A 19990-nucleotide genomic window follows, 5' to 3' on the forward strand; every position below is an offset into this window, starting at 1 on the left:
TAAAAAAACCAATATGCTTTTTAGTGTTTAAAATTTTTTATTAAAGAAAAAAAAAATAAAAAAAAAAAAATAAATAAATAATATATAATAAAAATAACTCCAAACAAAAGTAAATAAAGGAAAAAAAAAAAAAAAAAAAAAAAAAAATAATAACTCTATGCAACTAACGAAAAGGAGTATCCCTAAGAGGACCTGATTTATTTTTGATTGTTTTTTAATTTTAATTTTAATTTTATTTTTTAAATTAATATTATTTTTTCTTGGTTTAAATTATTAGTTATTATTATTTATTGTCACTAAAATGAGTTTGTAAAAAATGAAGATTTGTTTATTGGCAATTTAAAAACTTTTATTAACCGTTACACCATTTTATCTAGTCATTTAATCTTATATTTAAGATTTATAATCTATGTTATTTTTTTTTTTTTTTGAAAAGATTTAGCTACTTCATGGGCTCCCAAATTTAACAAGGATCTAAATTTAATTGAAATTTACTGATTCATTAATCTTTCTAACCACTACTTAAAATTCTATAAGATTTATTCAATGATAGATTATAACTGTTCTAGTTGTGCAAAATCTTCATACTCTTGTTCATAAGCCACTACCGATATGTCAATGGTCGGAGAAACTGCTTTTTCATCCTCATCTGCAACAGCAATACATGGGCTATCATTAAGTATGCTATCATTTGAACTAATTTTATCATGATTATGGAGTTGTGAGTTTGAGATATATTTATTATTTTTATGTCTTTTATAAATGAATGAGAATATAATAAGACATGCGATAGATGCAATACCTAAAATTGAAATAATAATAGAAATGTTCCTTGATCTGCTACTTTTAGGAGAGTTTGGCGTTGAAGTTGATGTTGGTGCTGATGTTTGAGTTGATGTTTCGGTTGATGGATTTTCTGTTGGTTGATCTGTTGGTGTGTCTGTTGGATTAGAACTACAAATATAGTTTGTGGTATCATGTATGGTTTCTCCTAAATAAAAGCTGCAATTTTGGCAACCACAAAAGGATTTGTTTGTAAAAGTGATATGACCAAAAAAAAATATGGAGGAGTTACTTCCAATAATGGGTGTATCAGAACTACTTAGGTCCAAACCAGATAAACTGACTGAACTACTTTCTGTTTTTAAAAAATAATTGGGTGATATAAGCGAAGAAATTTCAATGAATGCAAAAGAGAGTGAACTGTTTTCAACAAAAACTAAAAAGTTTTCAATTGAATTTAAGGAAAGAGTTGATTGCAAACAATCTTTAATTTCTACGTGGCTCTTTTTGATTACTGCAAATGAATCTTCATATTCAAGTCCAAGATATTTATTTCTGTGATAAAATGGTGTTTGTGTGGTATTCTCGTATTCAAAGTTAAATAGTGTTGCGCCATTGCAATCATATAAATATATGAATGTGGAGAGTTGGTTGTTTTTGAAAATCAATGCTTTCAGTGTGACCAAGGAGCTGATTGACAAAATGAATGGATTCACAGAGAAATTAATGTTTGATATTTTTTGAATTGGAATATATATCTCTCCACCTTGGATAAAAACAAACGGAGTAGACAAGAATGTTCCATTATCTATATTCATACCTCTATTAATAAAACCACCGACCACATAAATAGGTGGTACATAATCGGTAACTGAACCTGGTGCAAACAGACTTGAAGACGACTTTAAGTTATAACCTAAGGTTGATATAAAATGTACAGTGGTGAACCTTGCGTTGTAAATCTGGCCTAAATTCTTTGGATAAACCATTAATATGCTACTTGATGAATATATATTTACACGATTGAAATAAAGAGCAAACGATTTTGAATTGTTAGTTGAAGTTAAATTTATTTCTTGATTAATGTTGATTTTTGCAATTGTTTGATCCCAATTTAAATGTCTTTGCGATGTACATGAATAGGTTGAATTTGGTTGATCTGGCTCTTCAATATTGAGAAATGGTAGTTGCGTTGAGTTCCAACCATCAATGTTAATAGATACATTATCACTACTTGATTTAATATATAAAGTACCACAATAATTATATAAATTTCCCAATGAAACAGGTGTTGATCCATTAATATCACTATTAATAACAATACTATTATTACTTGTACTGGTTTTTGATAATAAAATAGCTCTATTTGAAGCATCTTCAAATGATGTACAAACTGGTTGATTATCTACACCACATTCTTCAAAAGAATTGTAATTTCTTTCAACATTATAATTAACTTTAATATCTGTTGCAACGCAAATATTTAATAAAAAAAATAATAAATAAAAATATTTTAATTTTTCAATCATAAATGAAGTTAATAGTTTAATATTTTTATATATATATTTTTAAAAAATTTTACTATAATAACATTAAAAAAAAAAGATCAAATCTCATAATAATTTTTTTCAACTCGCAATTTTTTTTTTTTTTTTTTTTTTTTTTTTTTTTTCCAAAAACAGCGTTTTTTTCTCTTAAGAAGCAGTTGAACTTGATTTTTATTTTAAAAAATTTTTGAGAACTTATTTGGGCTTTAATTTTGGCCCCAAAAAAAAAAAAAAAAAAAAAAAAAAAAAAAAAAAAAAAAAAAAAAAATTAAAAAATATAAATATAAAAACTAAAAGAAACCTTAGTTTGAGAATTAAAAATTATATAGGTTTAAAACAAAATTTTTTTTTTTCTTTATTTCTTTTTTATTTTTTTTATTTTAAAAGATAAAAGATAATCACTTTTTTTTTTTTTTTTTTTTTTTTTTTTCTTTCTTGATAATAATACAGTGTAAAAACGATATGAGATCATGAAGTTGAGTTAACCATATCCAGCATAATCTTCAAATTGACGTTCATAGTCTACCACATGCTATAGATCAAGCCCAAAATAACTGTAACAATGATAATATTCCTAGTCTTACTATCAATTGGACTTGTTGTTGTTGATGTTGATGGTAATGTAGTTGAGGTAGTTATAGTTGTTGTAGTTGATGTTGTAGTTGTAGTTGATGTTGTTAAAGCTGATGTGGTTGGTGTTGTTGCAGCTGAAGTAGTTGATGTTGTTCCAGCTGATGCGTTTGATGTTGTTGAAGTAGTTGTGGTTGATGTTGTGGAAGCAAATGTAGTAGATGTTGTTGAGGTTGTTGGTGTCGGTGTCAGTGTCGGATCAATGCAAGTGTGGTTAACGATGGGAATAAATTGAGAACCATATATAAGAAAATATTTACATTCTTCACAACCACAATAAATGTTATTTAATTTAGTGCTTTTTTTTGATAAATTCACATCTGAATTATTTCCAATCCCAACTTGTGAAATTCATATATTGAAAGAAGAGCCATCTTGAACATGATTGAGTTTGGTTATTTTCTTCTTCTGGTTCATATGTCAGAAATGGTTGGGTTGAGCTTGATCCTCGATTATTGTATAATTATTATTTTCATTATTGATATTTTCTGAAGTGATCCACAAGGCACCACAATAATTACCCAATGTAATTTGTTCTGATGTTACACTTATATTACCAATGATACCAATACAAACACGACTATTATTTGATATTAATAAAAATGCTCTATTAACAGCATCTTTGAGTGATGTGCATATAGGTTCATTATTCATACCACATCCTTTTGATGAATTATAAACAGTTGGGATGTTGTAATTTAATAAAATCGTTGAATTTGGGCATAGCGGCGATGAAATATTTGCCATATGAGATCATGAAGATGAATTAGTCATATTCAGCATAATCTTCAAATTGATGTTCATAGGCTACCAATGTGAGATCAATAGTTGGAGATACTGCTTTCTCATCTTCTTCAGCCACAGCATATAGGTTACTATCAAAGCTCGGTTTTTCAGTGGATGAGGTATGTGATATGAATCTCCTATTTTTATACATTTTATAGATTAATGAGAATATTATGAGAGATGCTATAGACGCAGTGCCCAAAATAACCGTAACAATAATAATATTCCTAGTCTTACTATCAATTGGACTTGTTGTTGTTGTTGTTGATGATGATAATGATGATGATAATGTAGTTGAGCTTGTTGCAGCTGATGTAGTTGATGTTGTTCCAGCTGATGTAGTTGATGTTGTTGGAGTAGCTGTGGTTGATGTTGTTGAAGCCAATGTAGTTGATGTTGTTGAGGTTGAGGTTATTGTTGTTGTTGGTGTAGGTGTTGGTGTTGGTGTCGGATCAATGCAAGTGTGGTTAACGATGGGAATAAATTGATAACCATATATAAGAAAATATTTACATTCTTCACAACCACAATAAATGTTATTTAATTTAGTGCTTTTTTCTGATAAATTCACATCTGAATTATTTCCAATCACTGGAAACATATTTGATTGTCCACCTACAGCATCTTGTAAACTGACTGAACTATTGATAATGATAAGTATATGATCCACTTGGATTGGAAATAAACTACTATATGTTATTTTTAAAGAACTTTCTTCTGCAAAAAATAGACAGTGTACAGAGACATTTGGATTGAGTCTGTTGACCAAATAATTTTTTATACCAAATGTTTTGCCACTGGAATTCTTCATTGTTATTGATGAATTCTCTAATTGGTATCCTAAATAACTCTTTCTTTGATAATTGAGTGGACTTGATACATTTTTGAAGTATATACGACTAAATAGATCTCTTTCAGTGGTTTGTGGGAACTGTGAGATAAAGAGAAATGTACTCATTATAGTGTTGGAGAAATTAGAGTGACCAATAAAATCCAAGCTTGAATTAATGAGAAACATGAATGGATTCTCGAAGAAATTACAATTTTCTATCGTTGATTCAGCAGAATATACAAATGATCCTTTTTCGATGTATATAAATGGAATTGCTTCTAATACACTATCAAATAAACTTAAATTGAAAGTAATTGAACCACCCATCACATAAATTGGTGATATAAAATCGGTCAAGGAATTTGGAGCTAAAATGGTGGGCGGTTTTAGGTTGAACACTTTTGTATAAGTAAAGCCTATCCTCAAAGATTGATAGTTATAAATAAAAGCAATACTTCTTGGTGAAATTATATTACAACTTTCGAAATATATGAAACTTGATTGTTTCTCGGAATTATCTGAAATTTGATTGGTCACAGAGACAATTGGTCTATCCCAATTTGTAAAATTTATATATTGAAAGAAGAACCATCTTGAACATGATTGAGTTTGATTATTTTCCTCTTCTGGTTCATATGTCAGAAATGGTTGGGTTGAGCTTGATCCATCGATTATTGTATAATTATTATTTTCATTATTGATATTTTCTGAAGTGATCCACAAGGCACCACAATAATTACCCAATGTAATTTGTTCTGATGTTACATTTATATTACCAATGATACCAATACAAACACGACTATTATTTGATATTAATAAAAATGCTCTGCTAACAGCATCTTTGAGTGATGTGCATATCGGCTCGTTATTAAAACCACATCCTTCTGATGAATTATAAACCGTTAGGATGTTGTAATTTAATAAAATCGTTGAATTTGGGCATAGCGGCGCTGAAACCACAAAAACAATTTTTAAAAATATTGCAAACAAAATTGAAAAATTATTTGATTTTCTAATCATATATTAATAAATTTACAAAGAAAACTGTTTTTTTTGATGTGAGCAAAAAAATTTTTAAACCTTTTTTTTCATCAATATTTATTTTTTTTTGTTTTTTTTTTTTTTTTTTTTTTTTTTTTTTTAATAAATCGGTGGGGAGGAGACACCCAAAGTGATTGAAAAAAAAAAAAAAAAAGAAAACAATAAAAAAAAAAAAAAAAAAACAAAAAAATAAAAAAAAAAAAAAAAATCTGAAGTTCTTCCAATATAAACAAGAAAATAAAGAAGTATAATAAATAATCAAAATAAAAAAAAAAAAATAAAAAAAAATTAAAATAAAAAATTATTTAATATTATTTATTTGTATTTTTTTAAAAAAAAAAAAAAAAAAAAAAAAAAAAAAAAAAAAAAAAAAAAATTATTTAATATTATTTTTGTTTTTTTTAAAAAAAAAAAAAAAAAAAAAAAAAAAATAAAAAAGTTTAAAAAAAAAATTTTTTTTTTTTTTTAAAAAAAAAAAAAAAAAAAAAAAAAAAAAAAAAAAAAAAAAAAAAAAAAAAAAAAAAAACAAAACTGAAAAGCTGGTCCATTTGCACAAGTTTGCATTTTTTTATTTTTATTTTTTTTTTTGTTGCCAAAAAGTATCATTTAATTATGGATGCGAGGCTTTTGGTAGTTGCGCTAGTTTGTGAGATTTCAAATTTAGTGTGGAATTGTTAACAAATTTTTTTGTATGCTTTTTCTTATGTTAGGTACATTAAAATTTAATGATCTTAATTTTTTGAGGGCTTTAAAATTAAACAATTGTTAGAAAAATAATGTGGGGTTTTTTAAAAAAATAAAAAACTAATCTTGAAAATAATATTTTGTGGTTGAATAATTTTTTTAAACACACGCAAAATGGGTTGTAAAACAAAAAAAAACGAAACAATTTGTCGATAATCACCTACCACCATGGATTTTCATCTCCAAAAAAAAAACAAATAATAAAAAAAAAAAAAAAAAAAAAGCCATCCCCTTAAAATATATTATTTTATTGATATTAATAGGGTTTTCTTTTGAGTTTAAAAATACTGTATAGTTTCGCAAAAAAATGCATCTTCATATTTTAAGTGTAAGAAGTTTCTTGGTTTTAGGAAATTAATTGATACCAATAATTAAAAATTATTTAACGAGTTTTTTTAAAAATTCTTATTTAAACAAAATTTTTTTTTTTTTTATTCATTAAATTCAAAATTAAAAATAATAAATATATAAATACAAATAAATAAATATAAATTATTAAATTAAATAAATAAATAAAAAAATAAAAATCAAATAGAATAATTATTACATTTCTCTTTAAAATAAAATCTTTTCTATAAATAAATAATATAAATAAAATGAACAAATCTATTTTCTTTAAAATAATCATATTTTTCTCTTTATTCAGTTTTTCAAATTGCATAATAACAGATTATGTATTTTCTATTGGCCATAATTTAAACTCCCCAGTTGATATTCCTCGTGCTGCCGTTCCTACTTTCGACAATCCATTGAATGAAAATATTGGTCATCTCCCATCAAGTGTATATAATATTACACTTTCCACATTTTATTTAAATAACATTGTGTCTCTCTCAACAAACAATCAATTTGGTGCCTTGTTCCATTATAATAATTTAAATGCTTTATTTACCAAAATGAATAACATAACCAAAGTAAATCTAAATAAAGCCTATAATGATATCAATGCTATTGGAAAGTTTTCAACTTTAAATCAAATAACTATCATTCAAATTAGAGAATATTGGCTAAATGCCCAATCAAATTATCATATTCTCCAAAATACTATAACCTCATTAATCATTTCTATTCAACAAACAAAAAATAATTTGCTCGTAAACTCTCCAAATTCTAATTTATATAATATTGTATTAAATAATTACGAGATCTCTATTAATGGATTAATACAACTAAATTCAACATTTCAAAATATTAAAACTACTCTTGATATTACTTATTCAGCCTTTAGTTTAATACTACAACAAAACCTAGAGTATAATCAAAGTCCTTTCAATGAAGCATATTACATAACAAAATTAAATGAAGGATTAAAGGAATTATTGAAAAGTTTCAACAGTTTTTATCTTCAATCATTTTTATTGTGTAGATTAATATAATAATAAATAAATATATAAATAAAATTCATATAATAATTAGTTTTTTAAATTGTAATTATAATATTATTATTATTATTATTATTTTTTTCAAATAATTTTAAATTAGATAAATATGGGTACAAAAAAAAAGCATATCCAAAAAATGGTTTTTTTAAGTATAATTCCATTGGAGGTTTAGATCTTTGGGGTTTTTTTTTTTTTTTTTTTTTTTGTATTTATAGTAATAATTTATAATTTGTAATAGAAGTAAAATAAAAAAAAAAAAAAAAAAAAAATGTGTTTACATGTAAATTTACAACTATTAAAAAAAAAAATTTATCCTTTTATTATTATTATTTAAATGTAAAGGTTTTTGAAAAATTAATTTTCTTTCTCTTCTAATTTTGCTTTTTCATCTTCAATTTGATCATCTTCAATTTTTTGCTCTCGTTCTTTTTCATATTGTTTTCTTCTTGTTTTTGTTTTTCATTATCATTATTATTATTATTTACAATATTGAGTTAATATATGATAAATCGGTTGCGTTTTCACTTTGTCCATAATTTGCGACACCATTACTATTATTATTAGTTGGTAAATTTGGTGATGAATTATTATTGGTGTTATTATTTTTATTTCCATTTTTCTTTTTCTTTTTCTTATTCTTTTTATTATTATTATTATTATTATTATTATTATTATTATTATTATTATTATTATTATTATTATTATTATTATTATTATTATTATTATTATTATTATTTTTGACACTAAAATTACCACCGGTTTCTTTTATTTGAGTTTTTGTTAAATGAGCAAAACCACATTGAATACCTTTTTTACATATACCAGTATCAGCAAAAGAATAACAATAATGTGGTGTTATTATTGGTTGGTGTTGAGGTATTAAAGATTGAGACGAAGGTTGTTGTGGTGGTTGTGATGGTGGTTGAGGTTTTAAAATTAAAGGTGATGATACGGTTTCATATAATATAGTTGGTAAATTTGAATGTTTTGAATGTAAATCATAAATTGACTCTTTTTCATTTTCATTTCCATTATTTCCACTACCACTCTCTGTATCATCATTCTCTTCACCAATTGATTTATAAATATATACAAAATTATTTGAAGGAGAATGTGAAAGAATATAATTTGAATAAATTAAATTATTATTATTGCTATTATTATTATTATTATTATTATTATTATTATTATTATTATTATTATTATTATTATTATTATTATTAATTTGATTTGAAAATGATAAAACTTTTTTTAAAATTTCTAAAGTAATTTTTGAAGATTTAATTGGTTTAAAATTTGATTTTGTATTTAAAATTAAAGGCATATCTTTTTTCTCTATAGCTAATAACCTATTATTCCAAATGTTTACACGAGATAATAATAAATGAGCATCTGGTCTAATGTAAGTGTAGGCCCACCATTTCGCAGAATCTGATAACGTTGTTTCTTCAATACCTTTATCTGCTCTATATTCAACTTTTGTTTTCAAACCAACATATCTAAACTTTAAATTTGGATCTGAAATTTGTGCATGAATTTTACAACGTATTAAAATTCTCATTCCGCCAAACTCCCAAATATTATATGTTAAATTTGATTTCTTTAATTCATTATTAAACTCTTCATTATAATCTAATTTCATTAGATTTTGTTTAGTTTGTTGTTCTTGTTCTTGTTTCTCTTGTTTCTCTTTCTGTTGTTGTTCTTTTAATTTCTTTTTTAAAGAGAAATCAATTACTGGATGATTTGTTGATTGTTGACCAATTGTTAAACCTAGTGATTCAATTGCAACATTAAAGAATTTTTCATTCTTTTCTCTATTTGTAATTTTACCTTTTAAAATTGGTTTACCAATAATTGATACAATCTTTTTTCTATTATTATTATTATTATTATTATTATTATTATTATTATTATTATTATTATTATTATTATTATTATTATTATTATTATTATTATTATTATTATTATTATTATTATCATTATTACTATTACTATTATCTATATTGTCTACTAAAGTATCATTTGAAATTGTATTAAACTCTTTACAATGTACTGGTATTTCCCATTCTTCATTAAAATTATTTGATAAATGATTATTTATAAATTTAATGAATGATGAAGATGACATTACGATATCTACATTCTTTCTCTCTACAATATGTTGAATATTTGGATCTTCTAATAATGAGGGTACTAATTTTTTAACCCAATAATTTGTTGTTGGTACTGTTGTTGTTGATAGTGTATTTGCTAAACTATAATAAGATCTGGCTAAAGATATTTCGGAATTTATTGGTATTTTATCAAAGTATAAACATTTACCCACCTCTAAAACTGTTTCTTTATGTGTTAAAACTGGATCGGTTTGAAGAGAAATCAAGGTAGACATATCTAATAAATCAACCTTTTTATAAAATCTTGGTAATTTCTTTATATCTTCTAATTTCTTTGAAAACTTTTGATTCATTTGTATCTCTACCTCTGAATTAATTTGTGAGAATATTTTTAAATTTGGTTGAAGAAAAGTTGGTTGTGGTGGTTGTAGTTGTGTTGGTTGCAACGATACTGAATTCGTTGTTGTCGATGACGACTGTTGAATTATTGAATTTGTTAAATTATCTAATACTGATAAAGAAGGATTTGAATTTAATGATTTATTTATTGTGATATTATTATTATTATTATTAAATGATACAGGTGTTGATAATATAGAATTAATTGGTTCATCTAAAGTAGATGATGGTAAAATTGGTGAGGTTGAAGTTGAGTTTGAAGATGAGGACACTATTGGTATTTCAATTATTGAGGATTTGGAAATATTTGAAGGTTTTTTAAGAGTGGCTGTTGTGGGTGTTGGTTTTGTTAATGATGCACTTCTTTTTATTGAAAATTGATTATTTGTTATTGCTGTTGTAATTGCTGTTGTATCATTTGGTGTTGATAATTTTAATTTCTTATTATCTGCTAATGAAGTGGAAATGATTGGTGGTGAATCGTTTGATTGTCTAATTCTCTTTTTATTTACTAATGATGGTTGAGTTTCATTTTCATTTTCATTTCCATTATCATTTTCATTTCCATTCTCATTTCCATTTTCATTTTCATTCCCATTCTCATTTTCATTTCCATTTCCATTTCCATTTCCATTTCCATTTTCATTTTCATTTTCATTTTCATTTTCATTTTCATTTTCATTTTCATTTTCATTTTCATTTTCGTTTTCAATTTCACTTTCATTTTCACTTTCATTTTCATTTTGGGTATTATTAAGTTGTTCATATTCATCCGTGTAAAACTTTGGTAGTTTAGATAAAAACGTTTTGTTTGTAGTTTTGTTCATATATTGATTCATTGATAATGATGTTTCATAGAAATTATCAATTGTTAACTTAAAGTTTGAACATGGTGCTTCTACATCTGCATTATATTCACATCTAATAAAATAAAAAAATAATAATAAAAAAAAAAAAAAAAATTTGTTAATATTATAATTATTAATATTTATAAATAATATTATTATTAACATACCCATTATTTATATATTTATAACAATCATTTAATGTTGATAAAATTATTCCACCACTTTCATTGGTTGAAAGATTTTCATCGTCCTTTTTATTATTATTATTACCATTATTATTATTTTTATTTAAAGTGGAGTTTCTTGTTCTCCGTATCAGAATTGACATATTTTATTTAATGATTTTATTTTATTTGAAATGGAGAGAGAGAGAGATAGGACTGAAATTTATTAATTTCAATTTATACTAAATACATTATTTCATTTCGTTTGAAGAAAAAACGACTTAAAAAAATAAAATTTTATTTTTTTTTTTTTTTTAATTTTTTTTTTTTTTTTTTTATTTTTTTTTTTTATTTTTTATTTTTTTTTTTTTTTTTTTTATTTTTTTTTTATTTTTTATATTTTATCTTGAATATGGATTTTTTTTTTTTTTTTTTTTTTTTTTTTTTTTTTTAAAAAAATAAATACTGTTTTTATGGCACCTATCGATCTAAATTTATTGTTCAATGAATAAATTAAATAAAATGAATAATAAAATTAAAAATAAAATCAAAATATTCAATAATTTCCATTTTTAAAATTATTTATCAACCCAACAAAACCTTCAGTAGAAATTACCAATTTGGCCGAAAAAAAAAAATAAAAAAAAAAAAAAAAAATTAAATTTTATCATAATTATTAATAATGTAACGAAACCTATAGTTGTTCGTTAAAATTATTAAATTATTAACTCACTTCGTTCATTATTATAATTATTATTTCTAAAATTAGTATATTATTTTAATTATTCTCTTTTAGTAAATTATGTCAACTCATTTTGTATAAAATGAAAATGAAAATTTTTTTTTCTGTTTTATTAGATATCTCAATAATTAAATATATTATAAATAAATAAATAAATAAATAAATAAATAAATAAATAATTAATTAATCAATTAAAATAAATTGAATAAATATTAAATTAAATTAATAAAATAAATATAATTAAAATAAATTTAAAATTAAATCAAAAAATAAATTAAATAAAATAAAGTCCTAGAGTATACCACTTCCGTTACAATAGTTAAATAAAGTTCATAAAAGTTTTTCATTAAAAAATTTTAGTAAAAGTGGAGTTTTGAATCGATAAAACTGAGGTATATTTATACGAAATATATAGTTAAATAGAGGAATTCAAGGCGAATATAATCATATATGTGGTTATAATTAAAATTAAAAAATTAAAAATTTTCCACCCTTTTTCGAAAATATTTATTTTTTCATTTTTTTTATCATTTTTTTTTAAAGGAGATCGAAAACTAAGGCTTGTTATATAATCAATTGAAAATGGTAATCGTTTATTGATTCAAAGTTAGTAATAGTTATATTTTATTTTTAATTTTAAAATTAATATTATTTAATTTTATTATTATTCTTTATTTAATTATTTTTTTAATTTTTTATCTACTGAAAAAATTAAGTTTAAATCTACTTGTTACAAAAAAAAAAAAAAGATTCGATGGACAGATAATAATAATAACTAGATTGAGATCAAAAAAAAATCTAGTTCAATGAAAATAAAATAAACGATTAATTCTAAAAATAGAGCAATCATTTTAAATTTTATTTCAATTTTCTACATATGCCTTTTTACAATTGGGAATACAAATTTGTAAAACTGGGTTGTTTTAATTTGAATTACACATTCTTACTAAAGTTTGAGTGACTACTCAAAAAAATGAGTTTTGGAAAAAAAAAAAAAAAAAAAATAAATGTTTTAATTAATAATTTAACAATTCTTTGAATGAATTAATAATGGGGTGACCAAATTTTTTTTTTTTTATTTTTTTTGAAAGGGTGAGAAATGGGGTTGAATAAATATTTTCAAACCTACCTTTTTTTGTTTTGAAACCCCGAGTCTTTAGGGTTTTTTTTTTTTTTTTTTTTTTTTTATTACCAACCTCTTATACTATTTAATAATTTATTTTCATGGTTTTAATTTTTAAAAAAAAAGAATTAGTTTATTTTCAATTTTGATGGGGTTTTAAAAATAAGCTTTCTCAACTTCTTTACTACAACGCTTTATTTTCACTAATTTAATTAGTATTTCATTTTTCCTTGCAAAGAAAATAAGTTTTTCTTTTTATTTTTTTTTTTTAATTTTTTAATTTTTTCTTTTTATCCTTTTTTTTTTATTTTATAAAAAGAAAAAATTTTGAGTTTTAAAAAATCATTATTAATTATTTAATTAACAATTGTGTATTTTTAAAAAAAAAATTCTATATTTAATTAAACTTTAAAAAAAAAAAAAAAAAAATGAAATTTAAATCATTACAAATATTAAATTTAATTATAATTTCTTTTTATTTTAATTTATCAAATTCTACAATTACAAATTATGTACTATTAATTGGAAGAGATTTAAATTGTACTGAAGATATTCCAAGAGCTTCTTTGTTAACAATTACAAACCAAGCCTATGCTATGAATATAAAATTTGAAACCAATGATGAAGTTTTTAATTTTACTTTTAGTAAATATTATTTAAACAATTTAGTTTCATTAGGAATTAATGAATCTCCAATAGCTCTTTTCAATTATAATAATTTCACAAATTTAATAAATAATTTAACAAATGAATCTCAGTTTGGTTTAAATAATACTTTTAATTATATAAATACAGTTAGTAAATTTTCAAATTTGGATAATTTAAAATTGACAACAATTTCAAATTCAGTTTCTCAAATGTTAACTAAAATAAAATCAATTAAAAATGTTACAGTTGCTTTAGATAATAATATTAAAAGTATTAATAGTCCCACTAAAGTTGTAATGGATAGTTATCAACTTGTTAGTTCCTCTCTCAATTTTGTAAATAATCGTATATCTAATATTATTACCACACTAAACTCAATGAAACAAAATGTGAATGATTTTCAAAATGAGTTGGATTATTATTCAATTATTGGTGATGATGATGATCATATGACAACAATGAATGACATTATGAAATCTTTCTTAAATAATTGTTTTATGTATTACAATTATTCGGTTTTTTTTTCAAGATTTATGATTGATCTTAATTAAATCCTTAAATAAATAAAAAAAATAAAAATAAAAAAAATAAAAAATAAATAAAAATAAAAAAAAATATGTAAATTAAAACCCCAAAATTTTTTTTTTTTTTTTTTTTTTTTTTGATTATTTTTTTTTTTTCAAATATTTAAATCTAGTGATTCTATTATTAGATTTTTTTTTTTATTTTTTTTAACCCATACTTTTTTATTTTCATTTTTTATTTTTTTTTTGATCTATTTTTTGTAAACCAACCAAATGTTTTTTTTTTTTTTTTTTTTTACCTCATATTTTTTTTTTTTTTTTTTATAAATTAAAGTAATAAATAAAATTAAATAAAACCATGAAAGAATTTATATATTATTATTTTTTATTTTATTTTTTTATTAAAATTATAAATTCTGAAAATATTATTTTTGTAGATTATAATATTAAGAGGAATTATAATTCATTTGATGAATGTGGTAGCAGTGATCAACCAATTTGCACATCTTTCGAGGATGCAATCAATAAAGTAATTTTAATATCAATCAATTCTTTAGATACTCCTACTATTTATATAAATATAATTGGTGATATTAATGGTACAAATATAATATCATTAGGTAATTTATATAATTTTTGTGGTACTCTATATATTAGATCAAATAGTAGTAATTCCAATATAAATATTGATGGAACAAATTCAACTCAACAACCATTTCTAATAATTCAAGAACCAGATGAAATTAATTTAACAATTTCAAAATGTACAAAAAAAAGAGTTTTTATATTTCAACGTTTAAATTTTATAAATTGGGATCAAACTATTATTAGTATAAATATTAATCAAGAAATTAACGATCAACCAATTGATCAATCAAAATTTTTTCAAATATTAATGGTTGATACTTTTATAATTTCATCAAGTAGTATAATATTTGTAAATCCAAAGAATTCAAAAGATTTATTTAAAAATTATAATTTTAAGGGTTTACAATTTTATTTTACAACTTCATATTGTATTAATATGAAATCTTCAAAACTATTAGCTCCGAATTCTACAGATAATTTTTTACCACCAATTTATATTATTGGTGGTTCGATTATAAGGTTTTTTAATATTCAAAATAGTTCAATATTATCAACTCCTTTTATTTATATTAAAAGTGGATCATTGGAATTTGTTAATGATATTTCAATATCAAATAATAACTTTTCAATTTATCCAATTGTTTTATTAATAAATTCAAAGTTTTCAACTTTAAAAACAATTTCATTCAATGAAAATGAATTTTTTACTTTTTTTTTATTTTATGAATGCCAAACTCAACCAATCACACCAATTAACTTTTTTAATAATATTCAACCACATCAATCAAATTATCAGAGAAAATTATATCTAGGAATTCAATTGGAAAATTCAGTAACTGTAATAAAAAATAGCCATTTTACAATACAGGAATATTTAAAGTTTACTTTAAATTTAAATAATACTATTGGAAATGATATATTTTATGTTGAAAATAGTAATTTTATTATTCAATTTTTGGGATTGGAAAGATTGATTCAAGGTAATCATATGATTAAGGTAATCAATAGTATAGTAACTTTTCAAAATATAGATTTAAAATGGGACGGATTTCCAATTATTGGTTCAAACTCAACAATTGATTTCATATATTGTAAAAATTTAAATAATTCATTTTGTGGTTGCTCTACTTGTAATTTTTTAAATCAATCTTTTAATTGTGATTTTAGTTCTTCAACAGCATCATCTTTTGAACCAACCGAAACTCCAACTCTTTCTGAAACTAATTCTCCCACAAACACTCAAACACCACCTACAATAACCGAGACTCCAACTCATTCTAAAACCAATACCCCAACAAATACTCAAACCCCAAAAATAAACGAAACGCAACCATTTATAACAAATACCCCAACACCAACACAAACTTTAAAAAAATCAAATAAAAATAGGAATATAGCTATTATTGTTGTAACTATAGTTTTAGGTGTCACATCAATTGTTTCACTTTTAATATTTTCAATATATAAAAGATATAATTCTAAATTATCAATTAGGGATAATGATAACATGTTTGGAGCTGGTGATGAAAAAGCATTCTCACCAAGTTTTGATATTGTGACACCCAATATAAATGAAGATTGCGGTCAAAAAGAAGGATTATAAATAAAATCTATCCACCAGAGAAATCTACAAATTCTCCCAACTTAGAAAGAACGCGACCCTCCACATATCAAAGAAACAATGTTTCAAACGAGTTCAAAAAGGAACGATTCTAAAATATTTAAACAAAGAAATATTAGTTCAAGAAAACTAAAACAGATTCATTGAAAATAAAGATGACTCCTGAGAACAAAGAAAAACTCACCTCCAAATAACTCAAAAAATTCGTCAAGAAGAATCAATTCCAACTCAAGGAGTAACAAAAATCACATTATTCAAATCCACAAAAAAAAAAAAAAAATTGTAAATTGACCATTTGTATCCTAATTATTTGTAATAAACATACTTTTTTAGACCAACTTTATTTTATTATTATTATTATTATAAATTTTTTTTATTATTAACTATTAATTATTATCAAGATATTAAATATTATTTAATTTATTACTGTTTTATTATTAAAACATTCTTAATGTCTTAGATAAATTTATAATCTCTCCAATCTCACTGGGTTCAAACAATTGACATTAACCATTTGATGGTTATGGTACTAATAAATCCTTTCTCTATTATTTGATTGGTACCTATTTTTTAAAATTGCAAATACAGAGCAACAAAGTCATTTTACTTGTAATAACTGATATATACAGTTCCAAGATTATGCATTTGAACCAGGCTATGTATATGTATGAGAATTGATGAACCTGAAAAACCTGATGAAATTGTTAAACCTATACATATTAAACCTGCTAAACCTGCTAAACCTGTACCTGTTAAACCTGTCAAACCAAATGACATATTTTTTTTTTTTTTTTTTTTTTTTTTTTTTTTTTTTTTTTTTTTTTTTCCAAATTATATTTACCTATAATAGATATCTTTATTAAATTATATTTTCATTATTTGTTTTTTTTTTAAACTAGTAATTTCTTTGTTTGAGTTGGTTAATAAATTGGCTAATTAATAGTTGGGTATATCCAAGCTCTTTTTTTTTTTATTTATTTTTTAATTATTTTTAATAGTTTACATAAAAAAAAAAAAAAGTTTAAAAACAGTTTAATATTTCTATGTTAAAGGATATCTAAAAAGATACCTCTTTTAAGATTCTCAATTAATAAATGCAAACAAAATTTTGTGTTTCATAATTGACATTATTAAGTACATTCATGTACTTTTTCAAATAATATATTAGATTCAGAAAAAAAAAAAAAAAAAAAAAAAAAAAAAAAAAAAAAAATCTTTTGGGTTTAATTATTGATAATTTGGGGGTAATAAACTTTTATCTGTTGATTTCCAATTAATGTGTGGTGTTTTTTTATTTTATTTTATTTATTTATTTATTTATTTATTTATTTATTTATTTTTTTTGATGGAATAATATTACATATACACCCCCCCACACACACATTACAATTTCAATTTTTATACAAAATTTCCTATTTTATATGGTCAAAATAAAAAAAAAAAATTAAAAAATAAAAAATAAAAAATAAAATTTAATATAAATAAAAAAAAAAAAAAAATACACTAAATTTAAGTATTTAAAGCAATTTAAATTTTCACTCTTTTTTTCATTAATAAAATAATTCAATAAACAAATAAAAAACAAAAAAAATAAAAAAATAAATAAATAAATAAATAAATAAATAAATAAATAAATAAAAAAATAAAATGAATTTTAATAAATTATTTGTAATATTATCAACAATATTCTTTTTAGCAACAAATTATATTAAGATTGGAGAGGCATCATGTTCAGAACAATTAGCAGGTTATTTCAATGAAAAAAATCAAAATGTTCAATTAACATTTGTTCGTCCACAAGGTGATGTAGTTTACATAAGCAATACCCTATCATATTATCCCTATGGAAGTTTCTTAACAAATGGTAATTCATTTCCAGCATTGTTTTCATCCAGGACCAAAACAACTCCATCAGGTGTGCAACCATTTGATATTGATCAAAAACAAACATCATTCTATGATAGAAGTGGTATTATATTAAGACAAGATGGTTCATTATCAATGAGAGCTTTATGGTCTGGTCCATTCACTGTGAATTTAACATGTACAAATTCTGGTTCTCTTAATTATGGTATTGCTGATAATGGTTATTTAGTATCATTACAATTTAAATAAAATTATTTATTAAATAAAATTATTTATTAAATAAAAAATATAAAAAAATAAAAAAAATAAAAAAAAACAGGCTCTATTCATTAATTTATTTTTTTTTTTTTTAAATTTTTTTTTTTTTTTTTTTTTTGATTTTTTTTTTTTTTTTTTTTTTCATACATTTCATTTTTTTTTTTTTTTTTCATATATTTTTAAAGTATCGAATAAACTTATATTTATAAAAATGACAGAAATTCTTAGATATTGTCAAGGTATCATGCAACGTGGTATCAAAGAATCTATTAAAACATTATATTACACAGGTGAACTCAAATTTGGTACATTAGTTGGTGTTGATAAAGTTGGTAATAGGTAATGATCAGAATTCTCTTTAAAAAGTACAAAATAAAATAAAATAAAAAATAAAGAAACAGTTTAGAACAATAGCATTTAATATCGATATATAATAATAAATTTAGCAATAGTGTAATAGAATAGTATTAGTAATTGTAATTAGTAATAGTAATAGTAGTAAAAGTAATCAATAATCAGTAATAGTAATAGTAATAGTAATAGTAATAGTAATAGTAATAGTAATAGTAATAGTATAATAGTAATAGTAATAGTAATAGTAATAGTAATAGTAATAGTAATAGTAATAGTAATAGTAATAGTAATAGCAATAGCAATAGCAATAGTAATTAGTAATACTAATGGTAATAGTATTAGTAATAGCAATAGCAATAGCAATAGTATTAGTAATAGTTAAAGTATAATAACAAAATTAGTGATCAGAAAGTGAAACAGAATAATAAAGTGAAATAACAGCAATATTAATAAAGTGTGAAAAAAATAATAAAAAAATAATAATATTGATTATTTGCAAATTATGATTAGAATGAAAATTGATATTAATTATGTATTATTTTTATTATTTCATATATATAAAAAAAGATATTATGAAAATAGACAAGAAATCTATGGAAGACATAGATGGGTAGAATATGGAGATTACAAATCAAATGATCCAACCACCATCCCACCAGAATATCACAGTTGGATTCACCACGTTTCTGATAAACTCCCAAGTGAAGTAAGTTAATAAACACAATCATATACTCTAACCTTTATTTTCATTTTTTTTTAACCCTACTTTATTATTATTATTATAATTTTAGATGCTTCCATTTTCACCAACATACAAAAGACCACATATTGCCAATCCAACTGGTACTGATGGTGCCTATACACCACCAAATTTCTTATTCAATATTGAAAAATCAAAAGAAGAACTTCAAAAAGAAGAAAAGAATGATAACAAACAATAATTTAGTATGAATAATAATAATAAAATAATAATAAATAATATAATATATAAAA

The 19990-nt window shown here is 22.3% G+C and overlaps 9 protein-coding genes across 9 annotated transcripts; 5 read left to right on the forward strand and 4 right to left on the reverse strand.

The window, feature by feature from the left end:
* Positions 1–554: 554 nt before the first annotated feature.
* DDB_G0285775 (hypothetical protein) lies at positions 555–2312 on the reverse strand (the record flags this gene model as incomplete). Its single annotated transcript, XM_633084.1, has 1 exon — positions 555–2312. The coding sequence occupies one exon, from the start codon at positions 2310–2312 to the stop codon at positions 555–557; it is 1758 nt and encodes a 585-aa protein (XP_638176.1).
* A 1414-nt stretch (positions 2313–3726) lies between these two features.
* Positions 3727–5598, reverse strand: DDB_G0285631 (hypothetical protein; the record flags this gene model as incomplete). Its single annotated transcript, XM_633086.1, has 1 exon — positions 3727–5598. One exon carries the CDS (start codon positions 5596–5598, stop codon positions 3727–3729), a length of 1872 nt encoding a protein of 623 aa, XP_638178.1.
* A 1361-nt stretch (positions 5599–6959) lies between these two features.
* On the forward strand, positions 6960–7739 carry DDB_G0285633 (hypothetical protein; the record flags this gene model as incomplete). Its single annotated transcript, XM_633087.1, has 1 exon — positions 6960–7739. One exon carries the CDS (start codon positions 6960–6962, stop codon positions 7737–7739), a length of 780 nt encoding a protein of 259 aa, XP_638179.1.
* A 487-nt stretch (positions 7740–8226) lies between these two features.
* On the reverse strand, positions 8227–11437 carry DDB_G0285635 (hypothetical protein; the record flags this gene model as incomplete). Its single annotated transcript, XM_633088.1, has 2 exons — positions 8227–11182; positions 11277–11437. The coding sequence occupies 2 exons, from the start codon at positions 11435–11437 to the stop codon at positions 8227–8229; spliced, it is 3117 nt and encodes a 1038-aa protein (XP_638180.1).
* Positions 11438–13566: 2129 nt separating this feature from the next.
* Positions 13567–14337, forward strand: DDB_G0285791 (hypothetical protein; the record flags this gene model as incomplete). Its single annotated transcript, XM_633089.1, has 1 exon — positions 13567–14337. The coding sequence occupies one exon, from the start codon at positions 13567–13569 to the stop codon at positions 14335–14337; it is 771 nt and encodes a 256-aa protein (XP_638181.1).
* Positions 14338–14668: 331 nt separating this feature from the next.
* On the forward strand, positions 14669–16501 carry DG2044 (hypothetical protein; the record flags this gene model as incomplete). The annotated part of the gene is made up of 1 exon (XM_633090.1): positions 14669–16501. The coding sequence occupies one exon, from the start codon at positions 14669–14671 to the stop codon at positions 16499–16501; it is 1833 nt and encodes a 610-aa protein (XP_638182.1).
* A 621-nt stretch (positions 16502–17122) lies between these two features.
* DDB_G0285779 (hypothetical protein) lies at positions 17123–17296 on the reverse strand (the record flags this gene model as incomplete). The annotated part of the gene is made up of 1 exon (XM_633091.1): positions 17123–17296. One exon carries the CDS (start codon positions 17294–17296, stop codon positions 17123–17125), a length of 174 nt encoding a protein of 57 aa, XP_638183.1.
* An 870-nt stretch (positions 17297–18166) lies between these two features.
* On the forward strand, positions 18167–18634 carry DDB_G0285781 (hypothetical protein; the record flags this gene model as incomplete). Its single annotated transcript, XM_633092.1, has 1 exon — positions 18167–18634. The coding sequence occupies one exon, from the start codon at positions 18167–18169 to the stop codon at positions 18632–18634; it is 468 nt and encodes a 155-aa protein (XP_638184.1).
* A 220-nt stretch (positions 18635–18854) lies between these two features.
* On the forward strand, positions 18855–19938 carry ndufa12 (NADH dehydrogenase ubiquinone 1 alpha subcomplex subunit 12; the record flags this gene model as incomplete). Its single annotated transcript, XM_002649087.1, has 3 exons — positions 18855–18982; positions 19565–19703; positions 19789–19938. 3 exons carry the CDS (start codon positions 18855–18857, stop codon positions 19936–19938), a joined length of 417 nt encoding a protein of 138 aa, XP_002649133.1.
* Positions 19939–19990: the final 52 nt, after the last annotated feature.

This window comes from Dictyostelium discoideum (genome assembly GCF_000004695.1).
Source record: "Dictyostelium discoideum AX4 chromosome 4 chromosome, whole genome shotgun sequence".
Taxonomy (NCBI): Eukaryota; Evosea; class Eumycetozoa; order Dictyosteliales; family Dictyosteliaceae; genus Dictyostelium; species Dictyostelium discoideum.